A 26162-nucleotide genomic window follows, 5' to 3' on the forward strand; every position below is an offset into this window, starting at 1 on the left:
TGTATATATCCATTTTGTTAAAAACAGACCTATACAATTGTATTATTTATTCAAATTGTTTAAACTTAAAAAAAACTTTACAAGGGCTCATAATTGTAAAACACAAAGCAGAGTTTATACATTTTAAGCTAGTTATCAGGTTGTCAACATAAAACCACTGCCTGCATGCAAATATACACAAATGAAGGTTGAGAAAAGGAACCAGACATCGGGCCATTGCACTGGATGAAGATCAAGGCTCATGTAACAAGATTGTGTTCACCATTGTATCATCTGCTACGGAAAACACGGTTTCTAATATTCAGGAGTACTGTTGGTCCCGTCTGTTAACGGCCAGATTGTCACCATGTGGAGGAAAGGCGAAATGGGAGCCATGTTGTAGGAGACGATAAATTATAAACAACTTAAAGGTATTCTGTGATCGCCTGTATTGGCCGCCAGGTCCATGTCACTCAACATAGATCTGTATAACATCAACTGGTATATGAAAATGTGGGTCTTTGCTTATAAAAATGTATTCACAGTTAATGACACATTTTACATGAAATGTACTCAGTTACAACAAATCAATATACAAAGTTAATCATCTTTTGAGACAAGCTATAGTGATTTTCAGAGCTTTATTTTCTCCTTCCTCGCCCTCTGAACCCTCGGACAGAGCCTGGACCAAAGCATACAGTCTTCGGGACCCTGAAACAATACAATACGGCTGCTTTTTGAGAGAGTAGGGGAGTGAAATGCAGCAAATGTTCTGGCCAACCAGGAATCAAACCGGGGACTCGCTGTTGGGCATTAGAGCCCTATTGGGTCACCCAGTAATACACATTTCTAATTATACAACATGGTTGGCATTATTCTGTTTAGAACAGACTGAAGAGATACATTACAGATTAGCTATTTTCACCCTGTACTAAAAGGGGTAGTTCACCCCCAAAATGCCATTTTCATTTACTTACCCCATGAAGCCTAGAATTCATGGAGATCTTTGTTTTTGACTGGATCAGGAATGCAACAAAAAGAAAAAATGCAAGTCTTAATGGGGTGAGTAAATGATCGGAGATTCTGTCATTTTGGGGGTGAACTACCCCTTTCATGCATTCTGGAATATTTTCAGCCATTAGCAGACTGGGGTTCAATCCCTACAACTAACATAGAACCAATTTCACTGCTGAAGTTGAAGCAACATTGCAGTTGTAGCCTTTATGTGAAGTCATAGCACTGGGCTAAGTGATGCTACAGGCTAAATTATCCAAACAAACTCAAGGCCAACATTTGGTCTTGGTGCTAAAACCAAATTTCAGAGCTGAAATGCAGCTAATGCATATTCGATTGCCATGTCATGTGGAAACGTGCACAAATCTTGCATGGTGGCATAGTTGTTGTTGGCAATTTGACAGGAAGCTTCATAGTCTTTTTCTCTACAGTGCGAACACAGAACATCACTGTACCAGATAGCGTCACAACGTTGAGAAAGAGAGCTTAGAGTGAGAGAGCGTGCTTACTGGACGAGCGAGCATTAGTTTCAGCGAGAGAGTGTGCTGTGACGGTAAGCTGCCTGTACCTGTGGTAAACTGTTCAGAAACCAAATCACAGAGCAATATTGACATAACTCTGAGAAAGGTGGAACTGTTGGCATGGAGGCCAACTACGGCCAACTACGATGCAAGTAAAATTAGCTCAGTTTATAGGGAGAGGGTAGGTGAGAGAAACGAGAGAGGCACACAGAGGGGGCTCGCGAGTCACGACACACTGCAGCGCAGAGCGGTCTGTAATATGATTTAATAAGTGGCTGTGTCAAAAAGAACAAGCAATTAAGTTGATATTTCAAGATATGTCGTCTTGGACATGAGGAGATTTGAGGCTACACGGGGAAGTTAAGTAAAACCACCAACTCCACCCGGCATTGTAGTGAAAACATGGCTTATGAAAAGAAGCGCCGTAGACTTCACTGAATACTGACCTGTAGGAGTAGCGTGGTTTAAGCTGCTCGGTTGTAGTGGCTGCAGCATCACGACAAGACGATGAAACCTGTGTGTGTGTCTCCATGGTGGAAGAGCAAGGTGTGTGAAGAGCCTCCACTGTCTCTCCTTCCTGAGACGGATGAAGGTCCATGGCTTCCATCTCCTCACACACACCCTCCGACTCACCAACATCCTCCATCACATCCATAGTTGTGTCTCTCTGTGCCGTCTTCTCTTCTCTGGCTCTGCTGGTGAAGATATCAAGTCAATGCACTAATATTATGCACATGAGCATGCACGCACAGACTCATACACACACAAAATATAACCACATTCCAGTGATAACACATTTGTTTAGCTAGACATTATTTCTCTGAATAAAAATGCATTATTGTAATTGTATTTTAAAGTTAAGTTGTACTTTCATTATGCATTAAGGCCCAAAGTTCTTAAGAGTGCCACATGAATATATGAAACCATTGTGAACCTAGACATGTTATGGTCTGACTCTGAGGCTCAAACAGCTCACACACAAAATTATGGAGAAAAATAAATAAAAATATATATATTTTTTTTTGAGCCAAATAAATGTCTTGCTAGATTTTTGTCAGAGGACTAAAATTATGAAACATTAAGACTACTGACAAAATGTGGATCACAGTCCCTGCAACTATTTCCTCAAATGATGGTTTGTGATGCCATCTAGTGGACAAATGGAAGAGTCACCTTTTGTCTTTTTTGGCCTTGTCAAATCTGAAATCAGGAGGGTACTTGTGAATAGCAATCACGTGGTCTTTCCTCTGTTTACTGGTTCTGAACTTCTGTCCACAACCCTCCACCAGACACTGGTACTGGAAATAAAAGGCAGAGACAGAAAAACAAAAATTATATTATTATGTCTGCTAAAATATTCTGGTTGAGGGCATTTTCTCTGCTGTGATATAATGCTGCACTGGCAAAACAACGTGGAGAATGGTCAGAGTAGTCGAAACTAACTGCAATTGACTGTCAGTAATTGAACAAGCTACTTCTAAGCAACATTGTTTGCTCAAGGTTGAGTCAAATTACCTATAAAAATGAGAGGCGTACCAAACCATACTGGGTTTTGTATGTTTGGGCTGAATGAATTGGAAAGAACATATAATTGTGATTTTTCGAACCAATATTCTGATTGTTGACTGATGTCCGATTTTTACATCAAGTTTCAATTCTGTTTACTATTATAGTGTAACTACCACAAAATGTGATACTGTCAACATGAATTTATACTTAGTATAAAGGAACGTACAAATTATTACCGACAATAATCCCAAGTATGATTTCTTTCTGAACAATTAACAGATTTCCCTAATATTGTAGCTCAAACCTCCAGGTGATGGTATAATTATTAATAATAATTACGTTCAAAATGATTCCGTTTTGGATCTGAATTTCATTCATAATACAAGCTTTTCTGCAGGCACTTGACTATTGTCAGCAAGCCTTTTAAAATCAATCCACATGTGCATTAAAAGGCAAACATAATGTAACTTTAACAAAAGTAAAGGCGAACGTAAAGTTCACTGTGTTGGATTACCTAGTCAATAAATCAAGTCAATCGAGTTGATTTGCATACCATACTGAAATTAATGGAGACCAATGACTTCTTGGAAGGTTAAGAAAATGGAAAATTGTCAACAATAAAGTGTACAGTATAACTTCTAGACATGCATGGTCATTTTTAGTATACATTTAAACACTAGAATACCTTGTTTAGAATTGCAGTACATATTGTGATCTTGGTTATTTTTTTGTTTAACGTGTGGCTTGTTGAAATTGTTACAATTACCATATCTTGCCTTTCGGCGAGGATACTAAAAAGGGAGTCATGCCACTCCTGAATGTGAATGTCTAGCAGACGGGCAGATGGCAGGGAGCGGCGACAGGAGCAGCACACATGTCTGTGTAGAGAGTTGTAGTGGTGCTCATATTCCTCCACGCTGCTGAACACCTGACTGCACCCAGAGATGTGACAGCCAAACTCACACACACTGTTCAAAGCAGAATGGGAATAGGAAGGAGAGTGTTTCATAAATACATGATAAACATTACATGACAACTTGAGTCACATCACATGACAAACACTTTCCTGCCTCATGGTAGCGTTGATAAAGAGGACGGTCTGAATGGGAATAGGAAGGAGTGTGCCGATACACTAATTTCACCAAACGATACGATACGATATTTGGCTCACAACTTCGATACGATTTCGATACGATACGCACTTTTTTTTATTATGAAAATATATGGGGGAGAAAAAAAGGAAATGCAAACAAATAATTCTGTTTTTGCATTATTCAGATATGCAAACTTGTAGCTTTTCAGCTACAATAGCCGTTTTAAATCCAAATAGGGCAATAGTGTGACACCTGACCCGAAAAAAAACCAACATGTTGTCACCCTTTTCACCTCGGGGCTGTTTGCATAAAAAAAAAATCCCCAAAACGATACATATCGTCACGAAAACGTATCGCGATATATCGTGGGACGATATATCGGCACACCCCTAAAGGAGAGTGTTTCATAAATACATGATAAACATGAAAACTTGAGTCACATCACATGACAAACACTTTCCTGCCTCATGGTAGCGTTGATAAAGAGGACGGTCTGAATGAATGATCGTCGATGTCATTTAATTTTCAATGTCGGTGTTGGCGTGTTGGATAGCTTGCCACGTGCTAACTTGTAACGTGACAATAAACTGAAGTTGCAGTTTAGCAGAGTGATTGCTCTTGTCCAGAGCAGGTGATCCATTATAGTCCATCTTTCAGCACCATGGAGGTGGAGATCAATTACCCCTCTATCTATCTGAGCAGGCAACGAGTACAGACACAAATAAATAAGTATTGCATAGTGCATGAGGATTTGCAAAGCGTTATTGCATGCATGGTGTAGTGTTGTGTTATACCTGAGCTTTGGCTTGTCATCCGCCTCCAAAGTAGACAGGTTTTGTATATACAAGTGTCTGAGAACGTCTCCATCCTGTAAAGTTAATCACAATACACACATTCAGGGAGCAATAATGGAAGCAAATAGACCGTGTTTGTGACTGTGTTTGCACTATAGAGAAAACACCGTCGAGTGTGTACAAACGGAACCAAACAGACCTTTATGGGTCCATTTGGTTCCATTTGCACAATAATAACTGTTCAGTGCAAAAAAAAATCTGGTCAATAGAAAAATTCTATTGACCAGATCTGTAGAGGGCGCAGTGGAGTAACCAAAAACATATTTTCCTTCCGGTGAAATATTTTCTATTCTGGACAAAATGTGTATTGGTGGGGGCTCAGAGTGTTCCCACTAAGTAGAGTAGGCTTTCAACTGCATAAAAAGTCTTTGTTTTGGTGAGTAGCGAAAGTGTATTTTTATTTTTTTACTAAAAACTAGAGGCTGCGCAGCCTGCGCTACCGCGGGTGTGAGGGGGAAAGGATCAAAAGTCCCATAGCGTTAAGGAGAACTCCTTCTAACGCTAATTAGTCCATGAGCCAGACAAGATTTCATTATCGAAAGAGTGGGCAAAACCATACCTATATTAAATTGTTTATAGGGTTAATATAAGCAAATAAATATATGATAACCTTTCCACAGGAGCAGCTTTTTCATATACTATATCACACATTTTGTTATTTTCCCCATACGTACATGAAAGGTGAAAAAATGACAAAATTAAAAAAATAGTCATAATGAAACTTCCCCAGTTTCTCTAATTTGCATATTTAAATATTCAATTTCAGAAAACTTGGAATACGATACATCATTCAATTGGGGAAGTTTCATTTCTATTTTTCAAATTTTGTCATTTTTTTCACCTGTCATGTACGTATGGGTAAAATAACAAAATGTGTGATACATATGAAAAAGCTGCTCCTGTGGAAAGGTTATCATATATTTATTTACTTGACCCTATAAACAATTTCATATAGGTATGGTTTTGCCCACTCTTTCGATAATCATTGCTCAATTTTGGGGCTCTGGCTCATGGACTAAATGGACCAGAGCTATATAAGATATAAATATGCTGCTACACAGCATCAAAGTCATTAAAATCAACTCAACCTTTACCAGCTGTAACATGAGAGTGGTGAACACATGACAGTTACTATTACAATGCAAACACCAGTAACGAAATAGCCGCACTTAGACGCCAGCCAACAGCGTTACTTTACTCAAGTAACATTTTGAATACAGTTACCTTTACTTGTAACAGGGCATTTCTACATTGTGGTTTATAAGTAAAAATGTGAGTCTTCCACCACTTTACCTCAAATAACTCGTGGTCCTTGTTTACATGGATCCGTTGAGGTCTGAAGGTAAACGGCGTTGTTGGTGTGTTGTTATCACCTGAACAACTTTCACTTCGTCTGGATTCCTTTGAGTGCGTGTCAGTTGTTAGAATGCCTTCAGTACAACTCTTCGCCAAGTAGTCGCTATCTGTTAAAAGTCGTATTAATTCTGGCTCTAACATTGTGTCCACACACTTTCATACTGGTCAACGGCAGAGCTGTTGCCAGGTTTTGTGAGAGAAATAAGCAACCAGGTCTAGGAAAACAAGCCCAAAAGTAGCAACTAGGCCGCATTAGCACTTCAAATAGCCGATCTTCAAGCTCACAACGCGTCGCAGTGTGACGCGAATATTTGAGAAACACTGAATATTGAAAAAATGACAATAAAAAGCAAGCAAGCCTAATAAGCAACTACACTTCAGAAACCAGTCCAAAAAAAACGCAACCCGCTACCACCATTATTTACAAGCAACTTTACGGAAAAAGAAGCGGACATGGCAACACTACTACTGTGGCGCGGAGTTACTACGTCACTTCTGGGAGCCTAGTTCAGTGGTACTCAACCAGTGGTCCGGGGACCACCAGTGGCCCTTGAGGGGGTTCCAGGGGGTCCTCAGCCAAATGAATAGATAGGAACCAAATTGACCCTTATGTCTGTAACTCTGAGAGTGTACAAATGGAACCAAATGGACCCGTTAAATGAACACTAATGATGATGAACAGTGTAGATTGGGACCATAGAGTCAAAAATAAGATTGGGACCCCCAAGAAATCTAAATGGTTGAGTCCCTGCCTGGCATATCTTTTCAAGTGGGGGTCCGTGGGCTAATATGTGTCAATTTGGGGGTCCTTGACACGAAAAAGGTTGAAAACCACTGGCCTAGTTATTCTTTGGCTTTCTTTCTTTCTTTTTTATGTTGGCAATGAACGCTCTGGAACTTCCTATGTTCAATGAAGACTTGTTTTAAATGTAGCCTACCTTTGAATAACCTTTCGTCAACAGGCTGTTAGTGTCCCACCACACCTTCATACTGTCATGTAGGCATTATTATGACCGTAATACAGGCTTTCATTACCTCTACAACGCGTAGAGCAGTGGTTTTCAACCTTTTTCATGCCAAAGGACCCCTAACTTGATATACATTTGGCCGCAGACCCCCATTTGAAAATGTTTTGTGCCAGGGACCCCCAGAAGCAAAGATATCAGTTAATTTTCGCTTTAAAAAAATATGAATATTCAAAGATATGCACACTTTTTCAAGGTTTTCCAAAAAATAGCAGATCTACAAGCTCATAGCGCGGCACAGAGTGCCGCGCTATGAGCTATTTTTGAATAGCCAAAGCTGAGTGGTTAAAAATAATTGTGACGCTATTAACTAATTTTGCTGGGGACCCCCTGGTACTCCCTCAAGGACCACTGGTGGTCCCCGGACCACTGGTTGAAAACCCCTGGTGTAGAGCAGTGATGCTCAGACTGTGGTGTAGGGCAGTGGTTCCCAAACTGGGGGTCTGGACCCCCCCAGGGACCCCCCAAATAATATTTTGGGGGTTTCCAGACGATTAGCTTAATGTACAACATTGTTTTCTCACTCAACAGTAAACAAACCAACGTACAATTTAAGTGTATATACAGGGTATCGTATCTGCACATTTCTAAATTTACATTTAATTACTTTTAAGACCCTTTTAATACCAAATTGGCCAATTGTCAAATATTATGTAAGTAAGAGGCAAACATTGTGAAAATAGCCGATATACAAGCACACAACACGTGCGAGTGATCTTGTAGTTTGGCTATTTTACAATGGTTATCTGTGGAACCGAGTCAAACTAAATGTAATGCCTACAATTCCAAGTGCTTGTCAGGGTGGGGGGTCCCCAGTTCAAATATGATTAGCAATCATATATCAATCAATAGCAATCGATGACTTCTGTGGCTTTCCTCTCAGGTGTCACATCACAGTCATACAGGTGTAATGCAGTGGGCGAAATGATTTATTCCATCGTTTTGTAGTATTCTGTGAGGAGAGGATACAGGTAGAGTGAGAGCAAAGGGAAAGAGATATAAGGTTTACTTTATTTTACAAATAAAGATGTTAGATAGCATACGTGAAAGCAGATATTGATATCAAAGCATTATACATGATATTTAGCATGTTAGAATCTTATGCAGGTATGTACATGTATGAAACATTAACATCATATAAAGGTGAAAAAAAAAGTAGCAGCAGGTACAATGTTTCTTAAGGTGCCGTTTCAAGGACCAGTTTGTGCAGCATGGAAGGTTAAAAAAAAAACTCTACAAATTTTGCATGGTTAAAAACCACCTCAGGCAGGTCATTCCAAGGTCACAAACAACATTGGGGAGACTTGAGCACAAATATTTAACAGCAAACAGATGAGAACACTTAGTGCTTTACTGTGTACCCATCCTATATTAATTACTGTGCACCCATCCTATATTAATTAATATTACTTTGTGGGTGGGCAGTGGGCATCACAAATGAAACATGCCCATATACAGAGACCACATTTCTCTTGTTGCACAAAAGACTGCACACTTCTCAGAATGTTAATATTCATGTCTGGGCTGGGCTGATATTTATCCAGCATACAAAGTAGTGCCAGCTTCTACTTCTGTCACAGTGAATAATTTCTATAATTTGTTTGCTCAACAGTCAACAGACACATCTGACTCTACTAGAGTCTGCCTGTGTGTCTGTGTCTGGAGCTAATCTCATAAACCGCTGGACCAATCAGCACCAATTGTCTTGTGCACACTTGTCCGTAGGCCACAGAAGTACCTCCACTCACCCCCCCCCCCCCCCACATTTGATACTATTGTATTATTTGTATTATTATTTTTTTTAAGATGATGCCCCTGTGTGTGTAAGCACCCCAAGCACTCCTTGAAAAAAGATAAGGGAGCTTTTAGTTTACTGATGCCCAAAACAGATTCAAAGTGGTTACTTTTCCAAAACAAACCCCCAACACAAGAATTCAAATGACATGCAGTCTTTGAGCAGACACTCAATTCCTTCAGTCGACCCCACCTTTTCAACTCCAGTCCTTTTTCTTTTTTAAACATACATTTTAGAAAATAATTTGGTCTAAATTATATTGAGTGCCACCAGGCTCAAACATTGGTATGGCGACAAACAAGACCTTGTTTTGTTTTGGGGAATGACAAGATTTTTGTGGACTTGTCGGATTTTGGATGAAAGAAAAATACTCAACCCGGGCAGCGGCCTAAATGTGCTAAGGCAGGCGAGGCAGGCACAGAACAGTCCATCCTTGCCCGATAAAGATGACCAGATAACTTGTGTGAAATGCAATACTTGGAAACAAAACTAGGATCAGGGCGATCAGAACTACGGCCTTCCATTAGCAGGTCATGGGGGGATGCTGACCCTTGTCGAGGTTCGGGTGCAGGGTGGCAGAACTGGGATCAGTGAGAACTAAAGGGACACATTTGAGAAAGGGGGAACAGGGGTAGAACCAAATGGCGGGCAGAATCTTTTTTTTAGATGAGGTCGGCGACGTTCATGGGCATCTCCTCCACGGTGGTGTTGTAGAAGGTCTCGATGTCACGCAGTGTGCGCTTGTCGTCCTCTGTCACCATGTTGATGGCCACGCCCTTCCTGCCAAAGCGACCACCGCGGCCAATCCTGTGGATGTAGTTCTCCCTGTTGGTGGGCAGATCGTAGTTGATGACCAGGGACACCTGCTGTACGTCTATACCTCTGGCCAGAAGGTCAGTGGTGATGAGGACTCGACTGGAACCAGAGCGGAACTCCCTCATGATCACATCTCTCTCCTTCTGGTCCATGTCTCCGTGCAGGGCAGAGACAGTGAAGTCCCTGGCGTGCATTTTCTCGGTGAGCCAGTCCACCTTCCTCCTGGTGTTGATGAAGATGACAGCCTGGGTGATCGTCAGGGTCTCGTACAAGTCACACAGGGTGTCCAACTTCCACTCCTCCTTCTCCACATTGATGTAGAACTGGCGGATACCCTCCAGGGTTAACTCCTCTTTCTTCACCAGGATGCGGACGGGATCACGCATGAACTTGTTGGTGACCTCGAGGACGTCGGTGGGCATGGTGGCAGACAGCAGCACAACCTGTGTGTTGCTCTCTAGTTTCTGGAAAATCTCGTAGATCTGGTCTTTGAAGCCTCTGCTCAGCATCTCGTCAGCCTCGTCCAGCACAAACATCTTGATGTGTTTTGAGAGGAGGTGCTTGCGGTTTAGCATGTCAAAGACACGTCCGGGGGTTCCCACCACGACCTGTGGGGCCTCGGCCTGAAGCTTCGTCACATCGGCGCGGACGTTAGTCCCTCCGATGCAGGCATGGCAGCCGACACCCATGTAGTCCCCCAGGGCCAGGATCACCTTCTGGATCTGCTGAGCCAGCTCCCTGGTAGGGGCCAGTACCAGGGACTGTGTGCCCTTAAGCTCCACACTGATCTGCTGCAGGATGGAGATGGCAAAGGTAGCAGTCTTCCCCGTCCCAGACTGGGCCTGAGCAATCACATCATGACCTTTGATACAAGGGATAATGGCTCTCTGCTGGATAGCAGAGGGCTTCTCAAAACCATAGGCATAGATTCCCCTGAGAAGATTCTCATTCAGGTTCATCTCATCAAAACTGTCCACGATCTCGGTGCAGTTGCTTTCAATGATTCCATCTGGCTCCATGCCTTCAGGACCACTGCCTTTGTCTCTCTCATCATAGTTGGCCGACATTATTACCTAAAATATTTTAACTTCGACTTTATAACGAAGTCTGGCTGAAACCTTGCCCAAAGGAGCCATATACAGTACATCGTAGATATGCTATGGATGACTGACGTCACAGGCTGGCTGCCCATATATGTACAGATGGAGGGCCTTCAAGTATCTGATCTCTCTGTGTTTCGGGGACTGGGGTATCCAGAAGGTGCGCGTGCGTGCGTGCGTGCGTGTATGTGTCCGGAGATAATCTCGCAAACTGCTGGATGGATGTCTTATGCACACTGCCATTAGCCCTCAGTACTTCCACTATCCAGTTCTTCCACAATTCAGTTCTTCCACATATCTTTTGTACTTTGTGAATGTATTTCTTAAATCCTATAATGGAAGTTAATGGGGTTTAGATCAGGGCTGACACCTTGCCCAAATTTGGAGTCATACATCATACATACATCATAGATGACTGACATCAACATCAAGCCTGAGATCCACATTAGAGCCACACGGTTCCCATGTGAAGATCCACATAATTCGATTTATATCAGGAGCCCAGAGATTATTGTAGGAAGAATGTGAGTTCAGTAGTAGCAAAAACAATTTTGAAGAAAGTGCTAAATGGTGGACAATCTAGTTAACCGTAGAGTATGGGAGAGTTGCATCATGATGAACCGAGGAATCCAGGGAAAAATACATTTGCAGCTATAACATAAAAAGTGTACCTACAGTTCAAGAATTACTCACTAAACAAAAATGCTAGATAGCACTAAAAATAGTTATTTAGCTCATAATCATATGGGGACCCCGTTACAGGGTGGCTCAGGCCCTCTGCCTGAAGATCGGGGGTGTTGAATCTCAGGCATTACATTGCACCTTGTATAAAAATGCTACTGTATAAATGGTACTAAATAGAAACATTACAAGTGCCTAAACTAGGCTGAAGCACCAGTAGACAACCTTTAAAGAACTTTTAAAGAGCCAGGGATTGAACAGGTTCTCCGTACAGGGGTGATAGGACCCCTGTCTGTAAAGGCCAAAACATAAAGTGGGCTGGTATAGCGCCACCATGATTAAATGAATACTCTGTTTGTCTTCCTTGACCTCCTTGCAGCGTGCACAAACTATTTGCCGCTGATCAGTCTAGTAGTTTGTAGTCTTGCGTAGCCAGACAACTATTACACAATCTCCAAATGCTATATAGTGGAACAACTCCTCGCAAAATCTAAGACAGGAAGCTGTCATCTGTTCGTCATTTCGGTTCACAAATAAAAATTATCATTACATCTTTTTTTCAATTTTAATTTCTGCTAAGCAGCAAGCTATTTATGCGAAGATGATTTTGATTTATATTAGGATAAATTTGCGCGACTGCAAAGACGAAACGGAAGTGGGGTGGAGGCATCACATCCGCTTTACCGCTTGATCATTTTCAGCTCTTCCGTTCTCCAGACTGTATGACAGAAACATTTGAAAATTGTGGGAGGTAACAGTCTGGCTCGCGAGACTAAGTAGTTTGCAACCCACTCAGACACTCAGACAGGAGCGAAAACATAATCTTCGGCCTGGCGGAGATAATTGGACGTGGGGGTGTGTGTATGCAGTTTTGTTCAAGCGCAACACTTGCTCTTCTTCAGGGAATACTTGTTCTTCCATCGCGTGACTACACTCCCGCTGTTGAGGTTGACGTTAACATTTTTTTTGGGTTCTACATACATGTCGCTGTGGATGTCTTCTACTAACTCCAGGAAAGCCTTCTCAATGTTGATGTTCTCCTTAGCACTCGTCTCCATAAACGTAATGCCGTGCTCCCTTGCAGTCTGCTCCCCCTTGGCCTTTGGTACGACTCTCTTGTCCTCCTTGTCACACTTGTTGCCTAGCAGCATTATCCTAACATCGTCATTTGCATGCTCACGGATGCAGCGCAGCCATTTGCTGATATTTTCAAAGCTCTTGGCATTAGCTACGTCATAGACCAGCATGATGCCCATGGCTCCTCTGTAGTAGGAGGTGGTGATGGTGTGGAACCTCTCCTGGCCTGCTGTGTCCCATATCTGTAGCTTGATCCTCTTTCCCTGTGCCTCAATGGTTTTCATCCTGAAGTCTATTCCTATGGTGGAGATGTACGTTGCGTTGAAGGCATCGTCGGTGTAGCGGCACAGTAGGGATGTCTTTCCCACGGCCGATTCTCCAATCAGAAGCAGCTTGAACAGCAAGTCGTAAGTGGACGTCTTCCTTGACATTTTAGTTGAAACGCTTGTGTTCCCCCGGACAAAGAAAAATATATATCTTATAACCCTTAAGTTAAGTTATTAATTTAGTTAAGGTTAATCAGATCTCCTTTTTTGATGGGCTGTGAGGATCCAATTGATCGTTAGAATCTAGCTTAGTTTGGCTAGCTAGTTAGTTGGTTTAAATACTGACCTAAAGAAATACTGATGTGTCGTGACATCACAGGTTACGTGTTTCCATGTCACCAGCATAGCCACTCCCCTTCTCAGGCTAGGCATGACATATAGGCTTGACATGACACAGCGGGTATTGATCTCAGATATCTTTTGACAATATCTGATTCATTTTAAATTAGTTTGTTTATAGGCAGTGGTATGCTTATGGTTAGGCATGGTTAGGTTTCGTGGTGTTTCATTAATTTATTTTCATTAAGATTCTGTTAGTAGCCTACACTTAAGGTTAGCATTTGGTGTGGTTTAAGGTAAGGTTAGGAATAGGATTAAGAGCCGTCAGTCAGTCATTCTGTGATCAGCCAGTCTCCGGCACCGTTGGACCGATAGTGAAACTATGGACGCACACTCCCAGGAGGTTAAGGAAGAATCTCATCATCATAAGCAATAGGCCTGCAACAACACCACTCAAATGTTCAGAATACAAACAAATCATGTCAATGAATTATTTAATAATGTTATAGCAACAACTTTGAAACTGTACATGTGCATAAATACATATGAACATTTATATACTTAATAAGGTAATTACTTGGAGTCTTGGACAACTATATGTCTCCCCGGTGTTTCTCCTCTTCTTGTTTCTTCTTCTCCGATTCCACTGTCTCGAAGAACTCGGCCTCGACACGGGCAATCATCTCCTCTGGGCTCTCCTCTCCATCACCCTCCGGGTTGGTAGACTCCTCCTTGCTCTGCTCAGAGCGGCTGCGCTCCTTCATACGCATCTCGCGATGGCGCGCCTCCAAGATCTTCTCTCGCTTGGTCTCACGCTCGAACATCTGACCGAGAAAGACAGATTGTCACGCGGTCTCTCTCTCATGTTTACCTCACCATGCATGTGTATATTCATGCTGTCATGTCATGTATAAACAAAGGTTTGTATCTTTGAACTTGACAAACAACTTGGCAAACAAGCCTTCATGTGCGCTGCCTCTGTCAAATAACTTTGACAGATCTGAAGCTAAGAACTTGATCACCCTTAGGTCTTTTAAAAGTTTATTGTCCGATCTGATGGCACTGACGGACAGTGCACCTGATTCCCTACACCTGTTTCCCCTACTTGTTTGTTTTAAATGAATTTCTCAAGTGTGCTATTATTTTTCTTGCCTTATGACTGTGTTGCACTCTTAACTTATTTGCATTTTTTTATCCTGTTAAACTCCTATCCTGTTGCTACCTAAACAGTTCCATTGATTCTCCCTCAATGGAACTGTATAAATACATATCAAATACAAAATAAAATAAAATAAAGGTTTGTACGTTTTAACATTGGGCCTTGCTGTCAGAGTTGCTGATTTAGCAGTAATGAAACAGCTGGAGGTGGGTTCTTACTTCTGTGACCAGGCTCTTCTCGTTCTTCTGTAATGTGCAGAGGCCCGGGGAGATCTCCAGCAGGGTGGCAGTGCCCAGCTGGGAACCACAGGCCAGGAAGCGCCCATTGTCCTGCACCCGTTGGCTGAACAGAGCCTCGTCACATACCTGCGTACGACAACAAAGATATTAATGTCATTTATGGGCATATCGGTTGGATCGGCGGTGCTGGACAACTGGATATCCCTATATGTCTATATATGGACATATCGGTTGTCCAGAATCGCCTATCCGAAGGACTCGACAGCGGACACCACACTCCATTGAGCCCTTGCCGATGCGCGCGCTGAGTTTGAAGTCAGTCGGTGCCATACAGGTATATGCGCAATTTGCGCATGACTATATATATGGGCATAACGGTCGGATATGTGGCTCTGCACAACCGGATCTCCATATATGCCATAAACAAATCCGATAAACTTAATGGTTATGTCTGAGTCATAATGACGTGGTGGCGGTCCGCCGGCCGGGCCGCTCCCATTAGCCAATTTTAATAGGATTTACTGTTTTCTTTTTTCCCCCTTTTTTTTCAAGCTTTTCGACTAGATCAAAATTGGCTAACGGGAGGACCGGCCGACGGACGGGCAGACCACGTCATCACACTCATGTCACTATGACTCAGCCATAACCATATGTTCCCAAAGGCAGCTACGCCAAAATATGGAGTGTGTTGTGTAACCCATGTGTCGTCATGGCATCAAGCGCAAACAAATCAGTCAGATATGGGCAGATATGTGCCCCTTTTGTGCCCAGTCAGATATGGGGACAAAAGGGGGCATGCCCATATATGGGCATATATTGATGACATCAGGGATCTATATATATGGGCATAAAAGGGACATGGACAGACAGATACAGAGATCTCCATATATGGGCATATTGGTCGGATCGGCGGTGCGACGTATGTGTGAGTGCCACGTAGTGGCCCGAACTCTAGATGTGAGGGCCACATAGCAACCCGAACCTCTAGTGTCTAAAATAGGGTTTATTAATCGATTAATTTCTTAAATTATCGAATACCGATAATTTTGTATAATCGATTAAATCAATTAGTTCGATTAACTGTTGCAACCCTAGTAGGGAACATACTTTGAGTCGCAGCGTGGCATCGTTCTGCTTGAAGAGGATGTCCCACACGTCTAATGTTCCATCTGTCTTGACGGTGAAGAACACTGAGGGGCGAACTGGACTCCAGCAGGCGTCCATCAAGTACGATGTCTGGTACCTTCCAAGGATGAGTATTGATGATTTTAGTTTGACTTGTCTCAGGGGTCACATGTTCATCTCTGATACTTTGTGTGGTTGGATGTGGTTGTATGTTGTGGTGCAGTGTGTGTGTGTGTGTGTGTGTGTGTGTGTGTGTGTGTGTGTGTGTGTGTGCGTGCGTGTGCGTGTGTGCGTGTGTGCGTGTGTGCGTGTGTGCGTGTGTGCGTGTGTGTGTGTGTGTGTGTGTTTTGCACTTGGGATGCCATTTTGAATAATGTGGCTTACCCTGTGGACATGATGGAGGACTCCTTGATGTCTTCAGACCAGATGCGAGCTGTCCAGTCCCCCACTGTGAGGAAGTTTTTGGGGAAGAAGGGATTTCTTTGCAGGGCATAGATGGGGCCATGGTGACTGCCGTACGTGCACACAATCTTCTCTGCCGCTGTCTTGGCCTTGCGGTTACAAGACACCACAAGCCCTTGTTCTGTTCCCACCATGAACTTCGTAGGCTGAAGACACAGAAGAGGTTAGATTTGAAATACAAATATTTATGCCGCTCATTTACTACCTGAAGTAACCATGACTCACCATGGTGGGCTCAAACTCTAGGGACATAGCACCTAAGGCGTTCTCCGCGTTGCCTTTCTTGCTGAGGTCCAGCACCAGCCTCTCTGTAGGCTCGCTCATTTTACGGATGTCCCACCACAGCACCTATAGACACCAGTGGTGGAAAAAGTATTCACATTTGTTACTTAAGTAAAAGTATCAATACTGCAAAGTAGAAATACTCTGTTACAAATAAAAGTCCGGAATTAAAAATGTACTTGAGTAGTACAAAAGTATTGGTATCAATTGGCTATTTTCACATGGCCGAAATGTAATTGGGCTGAAGTGGGCATAATGTATGTTTTGTAATAACTAGACCATACCCGGTCGACACATCCGTGGGGGGATATGCGCACATGATCTGGCAACCCGGGAGGAAGTTCGTCCCATAGCTGGGCAGCCCCGTAACCATGGCGACATTCATTGACACAAAAGCGCTAATAAGAAGCTGAGATTTGATGAAATTGAAAAACGGGCTTGACAGTTAAGTTCAGATGGTAATGGTCAATGGCTGTGTGCAAAGTCAGAGCAATTGGTCCAGCCACTGAGGAGAACCGGGTAGCTTCACCTACTCACCTACGCTTCACTTACTCACCTACTCAAGACGGTTACTAGAATTATAGTAGGATAATCAAAACCTACAAAGTAACTAGTAACTAAAGTTTTCAAATAATTGTGCCTCTGAGATGCAATGGAGTAGAACTATTAAGTATAAAAGAATGGGAAAGACTCAGGTAAAGTAAAAGTACATGTGAAAAAACAACAGACGATCCAGGCGAAAAGATGAAACATTTCGCCCTGATGAAGACCTTCCAAGGTCGAAACATGTTGGCAGTTGCCTTTTAATAAATAAAGGCTGTTCCTCCTTTTTGCTCCTGAGTGCCTAAAACGTATTTTCACACATGTTTTGATCCGACCGTGAGTTATTTTTTTTTTTAGTTGGACCTAAGTACAGTACTTGAGTAAATATACGTAGTTACTTTACACCACTGGAGGTGACAGGTGCAATGAAAGGCCAACAGAGAATTGGCTGACCTGGCCGTCGCTGGACGCAGAGAAGGTATCACATCCTGTCTTTGATTGCAACCAGATGACTTTATAGACAGGATCCCGATGGCTGTGCTCTATTGTGGACATATCCACTGGCTGGCCACCTTTGCGAGTGTCCCAGTAGGCTGATAAATAGAAACGTGTCATACGGTTATACAGACGCACACAGGCACTTATATGGTAAATATGTACTAGGACAGTGGTTCTCAAACATTTTCATGTCAAGGACCCAAATTAGTATTTTGCTGCGAAGCCCCCATCTGAAAAGAGTTTGTGCCAAGGACAAACTCTGGAACAAACTGGAAGTTATTCCAAATTTGTCACAATCTTTCAAGATTTGTTAATTTCTTTCAAAAATGGCCGATCTACAAGCTCACAACGATTGTAGATCGGTTATTTTTGAATAGCCGAAATATAAAACACAATATAAAACCACACAAAGCGGTTAAACTGATATTGATGCTATATTAACTCATTTCGCTGGGGACCCCCTGGTCACCAGTGCAAAACATTATTTGAATTACAGTCAGTGACAGATGAAACTGGTTGAATGAATTAAAGTCATGCTGCCTTACATAATGCTAACCATGATATTTATAAGACTATCGTCTTACATTGACAGGGTAAAACATCAAGAAAGAGTAAATAAGTATGGGGGGGGGGGTTGACATGACAGACAGAGAGAGAGAGACAGAGAGAGAGAGAGAGAGAGAGAGAGAGAGAGAGAGAGAGAGAGAGAGAGAGAGAATGAAAGTGAGATGTTGTATAGCCCACCAATCTGTCCATTGTAGCTGCCCCCAACCAGGATGTGTGAGTCTTTGGGATTGTACTCCAGGCACACAAGAGGGGACACCGGTTTCACAGTCATCTCTGGCTTATTGGGGTTCTCTGGGAACACATGTTATATATACAGTAGGCCATGTCAGTGTTTGTCAAACTTGTCAGCTCAAGAAAAGAAAAGACAACAAAAAAAGATACATTTGAGTCTCCCTGCCGGGATCCAAACATGATTAATTAACCACTTAAACCATAAAATATCCGATCTATAAGCTCACAACACATTTGTTATTTTCACTATTTCTTAACATTTCTGAAATTCTGAGAAAATGATTTTTTAAGTTTAACATTTTCAGAAGGGGATCTCTGATAATACAATCAAAGAAAGAGGTCCCACACACTGTCTGGAACTTGCAAAAAATGTTGCTCTTTATTAGTCTCAGTAAGTCACCAACCTTTGAGGTGTGCATCGGCCTTCTTCTTAAAGTTTAAAATTGAAATAATAATAAAGGAAAATTGTGGGAAATAGGGTTCGATAAATAGGGGATATTTACTTGCGACGCGTAAAAATGGGTCCGCGACTCATTGTTTTGAAACCACTAGGCCATAAGTCAGCACTTCACATAACGGTTCTCTCTTCACTAATGAGATCTGAACATGAGCCCATAACAAGGCTGTAGATATACAGAGGTTGGACATTTGTTCAATGGTTGCTGTGTTAGCTCGACAGTCTCCAAATAGTCATTGTTACATACCAATGTCCCATATGTAGGAGTCAAAACTCATGTCTTTGGTGGCTTTCTGGAACTCCAGGCAGGAGTAGGCCACAGCCAGCTTCCGGCTGCCATCAGGTTGCCAGGACAGACAGGTGGCCGTTCGCTTGACTTCATTAGGGTCTCTGGAAAGGTACACGGTTAAAGAACCATACTGGCAACCATACATGTGATCTATTCACGTCTTTGGCCATATATCATAAGTAATCACAGACCATTTTCAGCTTTATTTTTCAGATTTTGTTTCTTAAAAGTGTTGTCCAAAGTTATTTTAACAAACCTACATGAATAACTGAATTGATGTTGGCCAAATGTCATTATAGGAGCTACACCTACGCCTATGGCATCATGTTGATGACCTGATGGCAGCCGGAAGCTGGCTGTGGCCTACTCCTGCCTATAGATTTAACTGAACAAGTTGGTGAGGAGGGCTAGCTCCGTAGTAGGAGTTAAACTGGACATCAGGTGTTTGTGTACGGGAGGATGAGGAGGAAGCTCTCTAAGATTAGCTAGCGGGGATGAAGAGCTCATTCAGCCACAGACTCACCCCACTAGAAATGTTAGAAAACCACTGGTCTATGTTGACATTTATAAATAGTATTTACATATAAAACATTGACTGTTGCTGCATATAGTAGTATTGCTGCTATTATTTGTTTTTGTGTCAGAGGAAATCACCTGAAAACGCTGACGGTCTTGGCCGAGGGCTGCTCCTGGGCCTCCTCTACCTCGTCCTCGTCCTCAAAGTATTGCTGGTAACTGTCTATTGCGTTGTTCTGTTTGATGCAGTGTTCCATGACCTGTGTGAGGGAAGGACACAACCACCTTAGAGCAGTGGTTCTTGAATGGTGTGCCGTGAGACAAGTGTGCCTTGGCATTTTGTGACAACCACACACATTATACAAGTGTAATATATACAATTATCTTTTCATTTATAACATCAGTACTTCGTGTGCACTCATTTCTCCATACAGGGTCAAATTCTATACCCTAAAAAGAAAATAGTTGAACCACTTTCAACCTGGTGTCCCTATTTTTGGCATGCCCCTATTTATTTATATTTTAGAATAATTTCACAACTTTTCAAAAACAGTGAAAATAGCAGATCTACAAGCTCACAACGTCATCACATTGCGATGAATTGTGAGCGTGAAGAACTTTAAGGCTATTTTCGCTTTGAATAACATCATTGAGATTTGGACTTACGAGTACTGGTGTGCCTTGGACACAAAAAGTTAGAAAACCACTGCCTTAGAGGAAAGAAGGGTTCTGTAACTCTAAACAGCTCCTCTCCTCACACAAGAAAAGAGGCATCCTTTATCAGCTTGAATAGTATTAGTGATACAGCTGTGGAAGTGACACTAGGACCTGCTGGGCTCACTGATTGAATGATGGATGTTTGGCCAGCCTATGATGTCAGTCAGCTATGACGTATCAAATTACCAAATTTTGGCAAGGTTTAAGCCTGATGTGAGCCCCATTGACTTTCCTCATATATATATGTTTTTAAACATGTAAAAACAATGCATGGACATACTTTGGGCAACTGGCAGTGTGCACGGGAAATTTGGCGCTGATAGGTAGCTCCGGACAAACAGACACACTCTTATAGACTAGCCTCCTACAGAGCCAAAAGCTGCTAATCAGGATCTCCTTGTAGCCTTGCTGGTTTCCTATCCAACCCGGTACAGTAGTTCATGAAATTGTATTTGCAAGCTGTCCCTCAGGTATAAGCATGAAAGATGAACTGGGACACTCACTCCTCCCAGCTGTAGAATGGTGTTGACATATTGCTCGTTCTTTTCAACTTTCTTCCTGAAGCGGATGGTCTGTTCAGCATCTTGAGCGTTGACATCTTTGGGCCAGCCACCCTCCATGTGGTTCATCCCACGGCTCACTGTTTCAATGTGCTTCGTGTTCACCTGTACAGAGAACAAGACGAGTCGGTGTTCACCGGGTTACAGATGGTGCTGTGAGCTTCCAGATGGCCTACCCGGCGTTGAACTGAAGTACATAAGGCCCCAAATGCTGTTGTCATTATAGGGTCACTATACATTTGCCCCTGTGAAATTTGTCCTCTGCATTTACCCATACTAACTATGAGGAGCAGTGCTGCCTTTATCTCATCATTGTACTCAGTTGAAAGAGTGTCCTCCTATACAAGTATTTCAGTAATTGGGTGGGTGATGGGCTCTCTTAGGGAAAAGTAATGGTGTACTTTATTATCCCCTTGGGGATAATTTTCCTCTGCATTTCGGGGACCTATTCCAGGTGAGAACCTTGTGAAGAAACTGATTAGACTGATTAGACAGGTTAGACTGGGTCTTTATGATAAAAATGGGGCCTGCCTTAAGTTAGCAGTTAGGAAAACAGTACTGTAGGTCAATGGTTCTCAAAGTGGGGTCCGGGGACACCAGGGGTCCTTGGGGGGGTTCCAGGATCACCAGAAAAAGTTGTTAATATAGCATCAAAATCAGTTTAACCATTTTAAACTATGTGTTGTAAGCATGGCTATTTATTTTCAAACAATCCTGAAGATTTTTTTTTACATTTTTGAAACATTTTACAACACAAATCTTGTATGAGGGTCCCTGGCACAAAATATTTTAAGATGGGGGTCCGACGGCCAAATACGTATTCATTTAGGGGTCCTTGACATAAAAATGTTTGAGAACCAACCACTGCTGTAAGTCTAGCAGATTATGCAGCCTACATAACACCTATTGGTGACCATACAAAATATGCTTCATAGCAGGACGGGACGTCCCATCTGCTTACCTCATGCCCAGACATCTCTTGTGAGCACTGTATGGCAACATCACAGGGGTCTCTCTCTATGAAGTTGGCAGCCAAAGACAGATCGGGGAGAATGTCCACATGCAGCTCAGAAGGCCGGTCAGAGAAGTTGCACTGTCGGCCAAACTCACTGCGATTCTTGGTGTACACGTAGACTATCTCCATGTTGTGACCTGCAAGTTGTGGGAAATTATCCAACGATGATCTGTTGGTTTTTGAGATTATCTGTGAGTTATCCAGAATTAAAAAGTTCTTCAATAATCATTCAGTGATGATAATAACCATAGCCTGTAAATGTAGGTCTGATAATGATGTAGCCTACCGTGCATGTTAAAATCATGCAGGCCTAGGTTACATTATTTCAGACCATTTTCAAAGCATACCTTAATTCTTTACTTTTTCACATTTTGGATTTTTTTTGGTGCCAATTTCACATTGAGGTGCCCAGACTATGCCAACTCTTCCTGTATCCATTCAACAGACACTAAATAAAGGCAAGAATTCAATTCCCGATTTGAAGGGATTTCCAGTGCTACAATAATGATAGTCTAATGAATTTAGTGTACATTTAGTGCAACAAAGTAAAACATTGCTCAACTGATGACCATGTTAAAAACAGCAAACAACAAAGCAAAATCAGAATGCAACATTATTAGTAATGTTGGGCAGCACTCTTGTTGTTAGGCATAGGCAACAGTTCCAAAACTTCAGATCATGTCATTAAGCTCAGTGGTGGAAGAAGTACTCAAATGTTTACTTAGTAAAAGTATCAATACTGCAATAAGTCTTGTATTCAGAATTTAATTAAGTAAAAGTAGCCTACAAAAGTATTAGCATCAAAATATAGGCTACTTAAAGTAGGTAAAGTAAAAGTATGCAGAAATCTTCCATTTCATGCTTTCAAAATGTATAAAATAATTTGAAAATAGCAGATCTACAAGCTCACAAGGCATTGCATCACATTGTGAGCTTGTAGATCACCTATTTTCAAATAGCCAAAGTCTAAGGCTGAAGTGCTTAATGCATGTTTTGTAATAATATATAAAATCTACAAAGTCACTAGTAACTAAAGTTGTCCAATAATTGTAGTGGAGTAAAAGTATAATATTTGCCTCTGAGATGTAGTGGAGTAGAAGTAAAAGTACTGAAAATTGGAAAAATCCCAGTGAAGTAACAATTCCTCAAAAGTGTACTGTAGCCTACTTGAGTAAATGTACTTTTACGAACATAATTCTGATCATTTTACCTACCTGACTGTCCCTTGGGGAATGGATGGCAATTCCGTAACGTTGTTGTTAAACTTCCGCAGCGAACACTAAACTATCGGTAGAGGTTTACTGTATCCTAGCAACGCGCTGAGTCTGGCTGGTTACACGGAAAGTGGTGGCCTATCGAACTATGTGACGGCAGTCGAGAGTCAAGAGGCATCTCTATGGCAACGGTTTCTGTTATGTGTCACGTCAGACCACATGCTTTGCAGCCCATATAAGTGATACGCCTACTCTCATAGATACGTAGCCTATATGCCTTAGGCTACATGTTGAATCATACTGCAGTCTCTATTTTAATGTAATAATATTGATTATTACATTAAGTCATCATCTAAACAACAAATGTCACACACCAGTCCTCCCCCTTCGTCCAAGAAAGGGCTAAAGTGTGAGAGATAGATACCAGAAAGGGTCCCAAATATGATAACTGCATAATACAATCTAACAACAGTACAGTATTTAACAATTTATACAGAATCAAAAGCTGGAGTAGCTGGAAAAAATGGCCAAGAAACCAAGAGAAAGAAGTCTGCTGTCTTCACCCGAGCCGCCAAAGAAGAAAAGTCCTGGTGAGCCTCAAGAATTGAAAGGGACGCAGTATGGAGGGGGCTCAGTGTGGATGTCTCTCCTCATTCTACTAGCTGTCTTTACCTGTTCTTCCTTGATTATGTATGTGGTCTACAGGAACTTCCCACAGCTAAGTGATGATGACATGGACAAGATTAAGATCCCCAAAGACATAGATGATGTCAAAGCACTGGGGACTGTCCTGTCCAAATACAACGACACGCATTACACCCGAGTGTTGATGGCCTACTTCACAACATATATCTTCCTTCTGACGTTTGCAATCCCTGGAACAGTCTGCCTCAGCATCCTGTCAGGATATCTATACCCATTCCCTCTGGCTCTCTTCTTAGTCTGCCTGTGCTCTGGACTGGGTTCCTCCTTCTGCTATATGCTTTCATACCTGGTGGGGAGACCCTTGGTCTACAAATATTTCACAGAGAGCGCTCAGAAGTGGTCTCAGCAGGTTGAGAAGCACAGAGACCATCTAATCAATTACATCATCTTCCTGAGGATAACGCCTCTTCTCCCCAACTCTTTCATCAATATCACCTCACCTGTGATCGGTGTGCCTCTGGGGGTCTTCTTCATTGGAACCTTATTTGGAGTTGCCCCACCATCCTTCGTGGCCATCAACGCAGGTACAGCACTATACAAAATGACCACAGCCCGCGAGGCAATGTCCTGGAACTCTGTGCTCATGTTGGCCGTACTCTCTGTGCTCTCCATACTGCCTGTCTGTTTCCAGAGAAAACTTCAGCAGAAATTAGAGTAGAACAGTGGTTCTCAAAGTGGGGTCCCCACCTAAATGGGCCATTTCAAACTGTCAATTTGAGTAAAACTGGTGCTGCTGAGCAGAAGCAGAGTGCAGGTTCATGATTGCTTCATTTGTCACTGTCCAACGCACCTGCATCTGAACTAAGTGGATGTGCGAATACTTTCTTTGCAAAATCTGGGGTCCTTGAAATTAAAAGGTTTGAGCACCATTAGAAACACCAGACTGCTCAACACCTCATCCTTCACTATCCTTGGCTCAGGAACAGTACTGTACATGCAGCTGTGTAACTCAAATCAACCTTCTCCGCATCCCCATGACCAAGCTCTGTACCATGGGCGACCAGGCCTTCTGCTCGGCTGCTCCACGACTCTGGAATGCCCTCCCTGACCACCTGAGAGCACCGCAATCTGTTTTAAAGAACTATTTTTAATAAAGCATTTTTTTAGCTACACTTGTTTTTCCCCTAGGCTTTATGCCCTCACGTAATTTTAATGTTTTTAAATTATTGTATAACTTTGTCATGTTTTATACAAATATTTTACCCTGGTTGTAGCACTTTGAGATTTGTTGTAAAAGTGTAAAGTGCAATATAAATTGAATTCATTATTATTATTGTTAAATTGGTTTGTCTAAACAAAACATCTGCTGGTCATACAGCACAATCTGTGACCACTGACAAAATGAGCACTCCTGCATCCAAAATAAATGTGGTCAAATCCTCGTCATGACTTTATGTCACAAAGACTGGCCCGTCCTTTATTGTTTTGGTTTTTACATGTAATTAGTTGCTAAAAGTGGCACATCTTTAAAATAGAAGAAAAATGTAAGCTGTGTATTAGCATTTTTGTGTAAACACTGAGATTCAGTTTGGACCTCTGTTGCTTAGCCTGGGATCAATACCTTTTTCGGGTGTGTGATCCGGTCGGGAGCGGAAGCAACCTATGCCTCACCCCAAAATAACCCCGTCATTTTAGGGCCTACCTAATAAAATCCTTGATGCGGCGTTGTTTAGGGACCAGTCGAAATTTACAGAAGGGGGTCCCTGGAGGAAAATAGGGGAGGGTCATGCCTTTCTAATTTTAATACAAGGAAGGGTCAGCTAATTTTACTTTGAATCCAAGGGAGGGTGATGCAATTTTGAATTGATAAAAAAGTCAGTTTTTTATACATTTTTAGTAGCCTACAGCAGAACAGTGGTCAATGACCCCTCTCTATTTCAAATGATACAAAGGATTCAAATCCAGTAACACCTTGGTCTATTTAGAATCAATGACGGTCGATAACAAGCCAATCAACGCACAGCAAGTGTGAATGACCCAGTCAAATCTATTCAGCGTCTTAACGATGGTGGTTGAACAATTAAGCAACAATTCAACAGGTGTTAGGCATATTAGAGAGATGCATTATCCCAATTTCCAACACAGAGATATCCTCTTTTAAGTGTGTTTTTGTTGCTCATAGAATTAAATACACCAGGTAGGTTACAATGACCAATT

The 26162-nt window shown here is 42.1% G+C and overlaps 5 protein-coding genes across 6 annotated transcripts; 1 reads left to right on the top strand and 4 right to left on the bottom strand.

The window, feature by feature from the left end:
• Positions 1-32: 32 nt before the first annotated feature.
• On the bottom strand, positions 33-6491 carry znf511 (zinc finger protein 511). 2 transcript variants are annotated; one of them, XM_084076356.1, is made up of 6 exons: positions 6265-6491; positions 4912-4985; positions 3790-3991; positions 2688-2812; positions 1961-2206; positions 33-690 (listed from the first exon to the last, which is right to left on the bottom strand). In XM_084076356.1, the coding sequence occupies exons 1-6, from the start codon at positions 6466-6468 to the stop codon at positions 621-623; spliced, it is 921 nt and encodes a 306-aa protein (XP_083932482.1). In that variant the 5' UTR covers positions 6469-6491; the 3' UTR covers positions 33-620. The 2 variants fall into 2 exon arrangements, with proteins under 2 accessions (XP_083932482.1, XP_083932481.1); XM_084076355.1 differs by having other exon boundaries at positions 1961-2209.
• A 3318-nt stretch (positions 6492-9809) lies between these two features.
• On the bottom strand, positions 9810-11030 carry LOC311058819 (eukaryotic initiation factor 4A-I-like; the record flags this gene model as incomplete). The annotated part of the gene is made up of 1 exon (XM_084076330.1): positions 9810-11030. The coding sequence occupies one exon, from the start codon at positions 11028-11030 to the stop codon at positions 9810-9812; it is 1221 nt and encodes a 406-aa protein (XP_083932456.1).
• Positions 11031-12619: 1589 nt separating this feature from the next.
• Positions 12620-13252, bottom strand: LOC311058645 (ras-related protein Rab-10-like; the record flags this gene model as incomplete). Its single annotated transcript, XM_084076108.1, has 1 exon — positions 12620-13252. One exon carries the CDS (start codon positions 13250-13252, stop codon positions 12620-12622), a length of 633 nt encoding a protein of 210 aa, XP_083932234.1.
• A 759-nt stretch (positions 13253-14011) lies between these two features.
• Positions 14012-22215, bottom strand: dnai2b (dynein, axonemal, intermediate chain 2b; the record flags this gene model as incomplete). The annotated part of the gene is made up of 11 exons (XM_084075610.1): positions 14012-14250; positions 14804-14950; positions 15932-16067; positions 16334-16557; positions 16637-16759; positions 17690-17829; positions 18479-18592; positions 19237-19379; positions 19933-20054; positions 21015-21176; positions 22033-22215. The coding sequence occupies 11 exons, from the start codon at positions 22213-22215 to the stop codon at positions 14020-14022; spliced, it is 1725 nt and encodes a 574-aa protein (XP_083931736.1). The 3' UTR covers positions 14012-14019.
• Positions 22216-23910: 1695 nt separating this feature from the next.
• Positions 23911-24663, top strand: LOC311058259 (transmembrane protein 41B-like; the record flags this gene model as incomplete). The annotated part of the gene is made up of 1 exon (XM_084075639.1): positions 23911-24663. Exon 1 carries the CDS (start codon positions 23941-23943, stop codon positions 24661-24663), a length of 723 nt encoding a protein of 240 aa, XP_083931765.1. The 5' UTR covers positions 23911-23940.
• Positions 24664-26162: the final 1499 nt, after the last annotated feature.

This window comes from Gymnoscopelus microlampas (genome assembly GCF_963454915.1).
Source record: "Gymnoscopelus microlampas genome assembly, chromosome: 13".
NCBI classification, from domain to species: Eukaryota; Metazoa; Chordata; class Actinopteri; order Myctophiformes; family Myctophidae; genus Gymnoscopelus; species Gymnoscopelus microlampas.

Coding starts and splice junctions, on each gene's coding strand:
- znf511 (XM_084076355.1), bottom strand. CDS start 6,468: ATGTTAGAGCCAGAATTAATACGACTTTTAACAGATAGCGACTACTTG. Junction 2,813..3,789: donor TCGCCGAAAGGCAAGATATG/GTAATTGTAACA, acceptor TTTTATTTCCAG/TACCAGTGTCTGGTGGAGGG. Junction 691..1,960: donor AAACCACGCTACTCCTACAG/GTCAGTATTCAG, acceptor GTATTGTTTCAG/GGTCCCGAAGACTGTATGCT.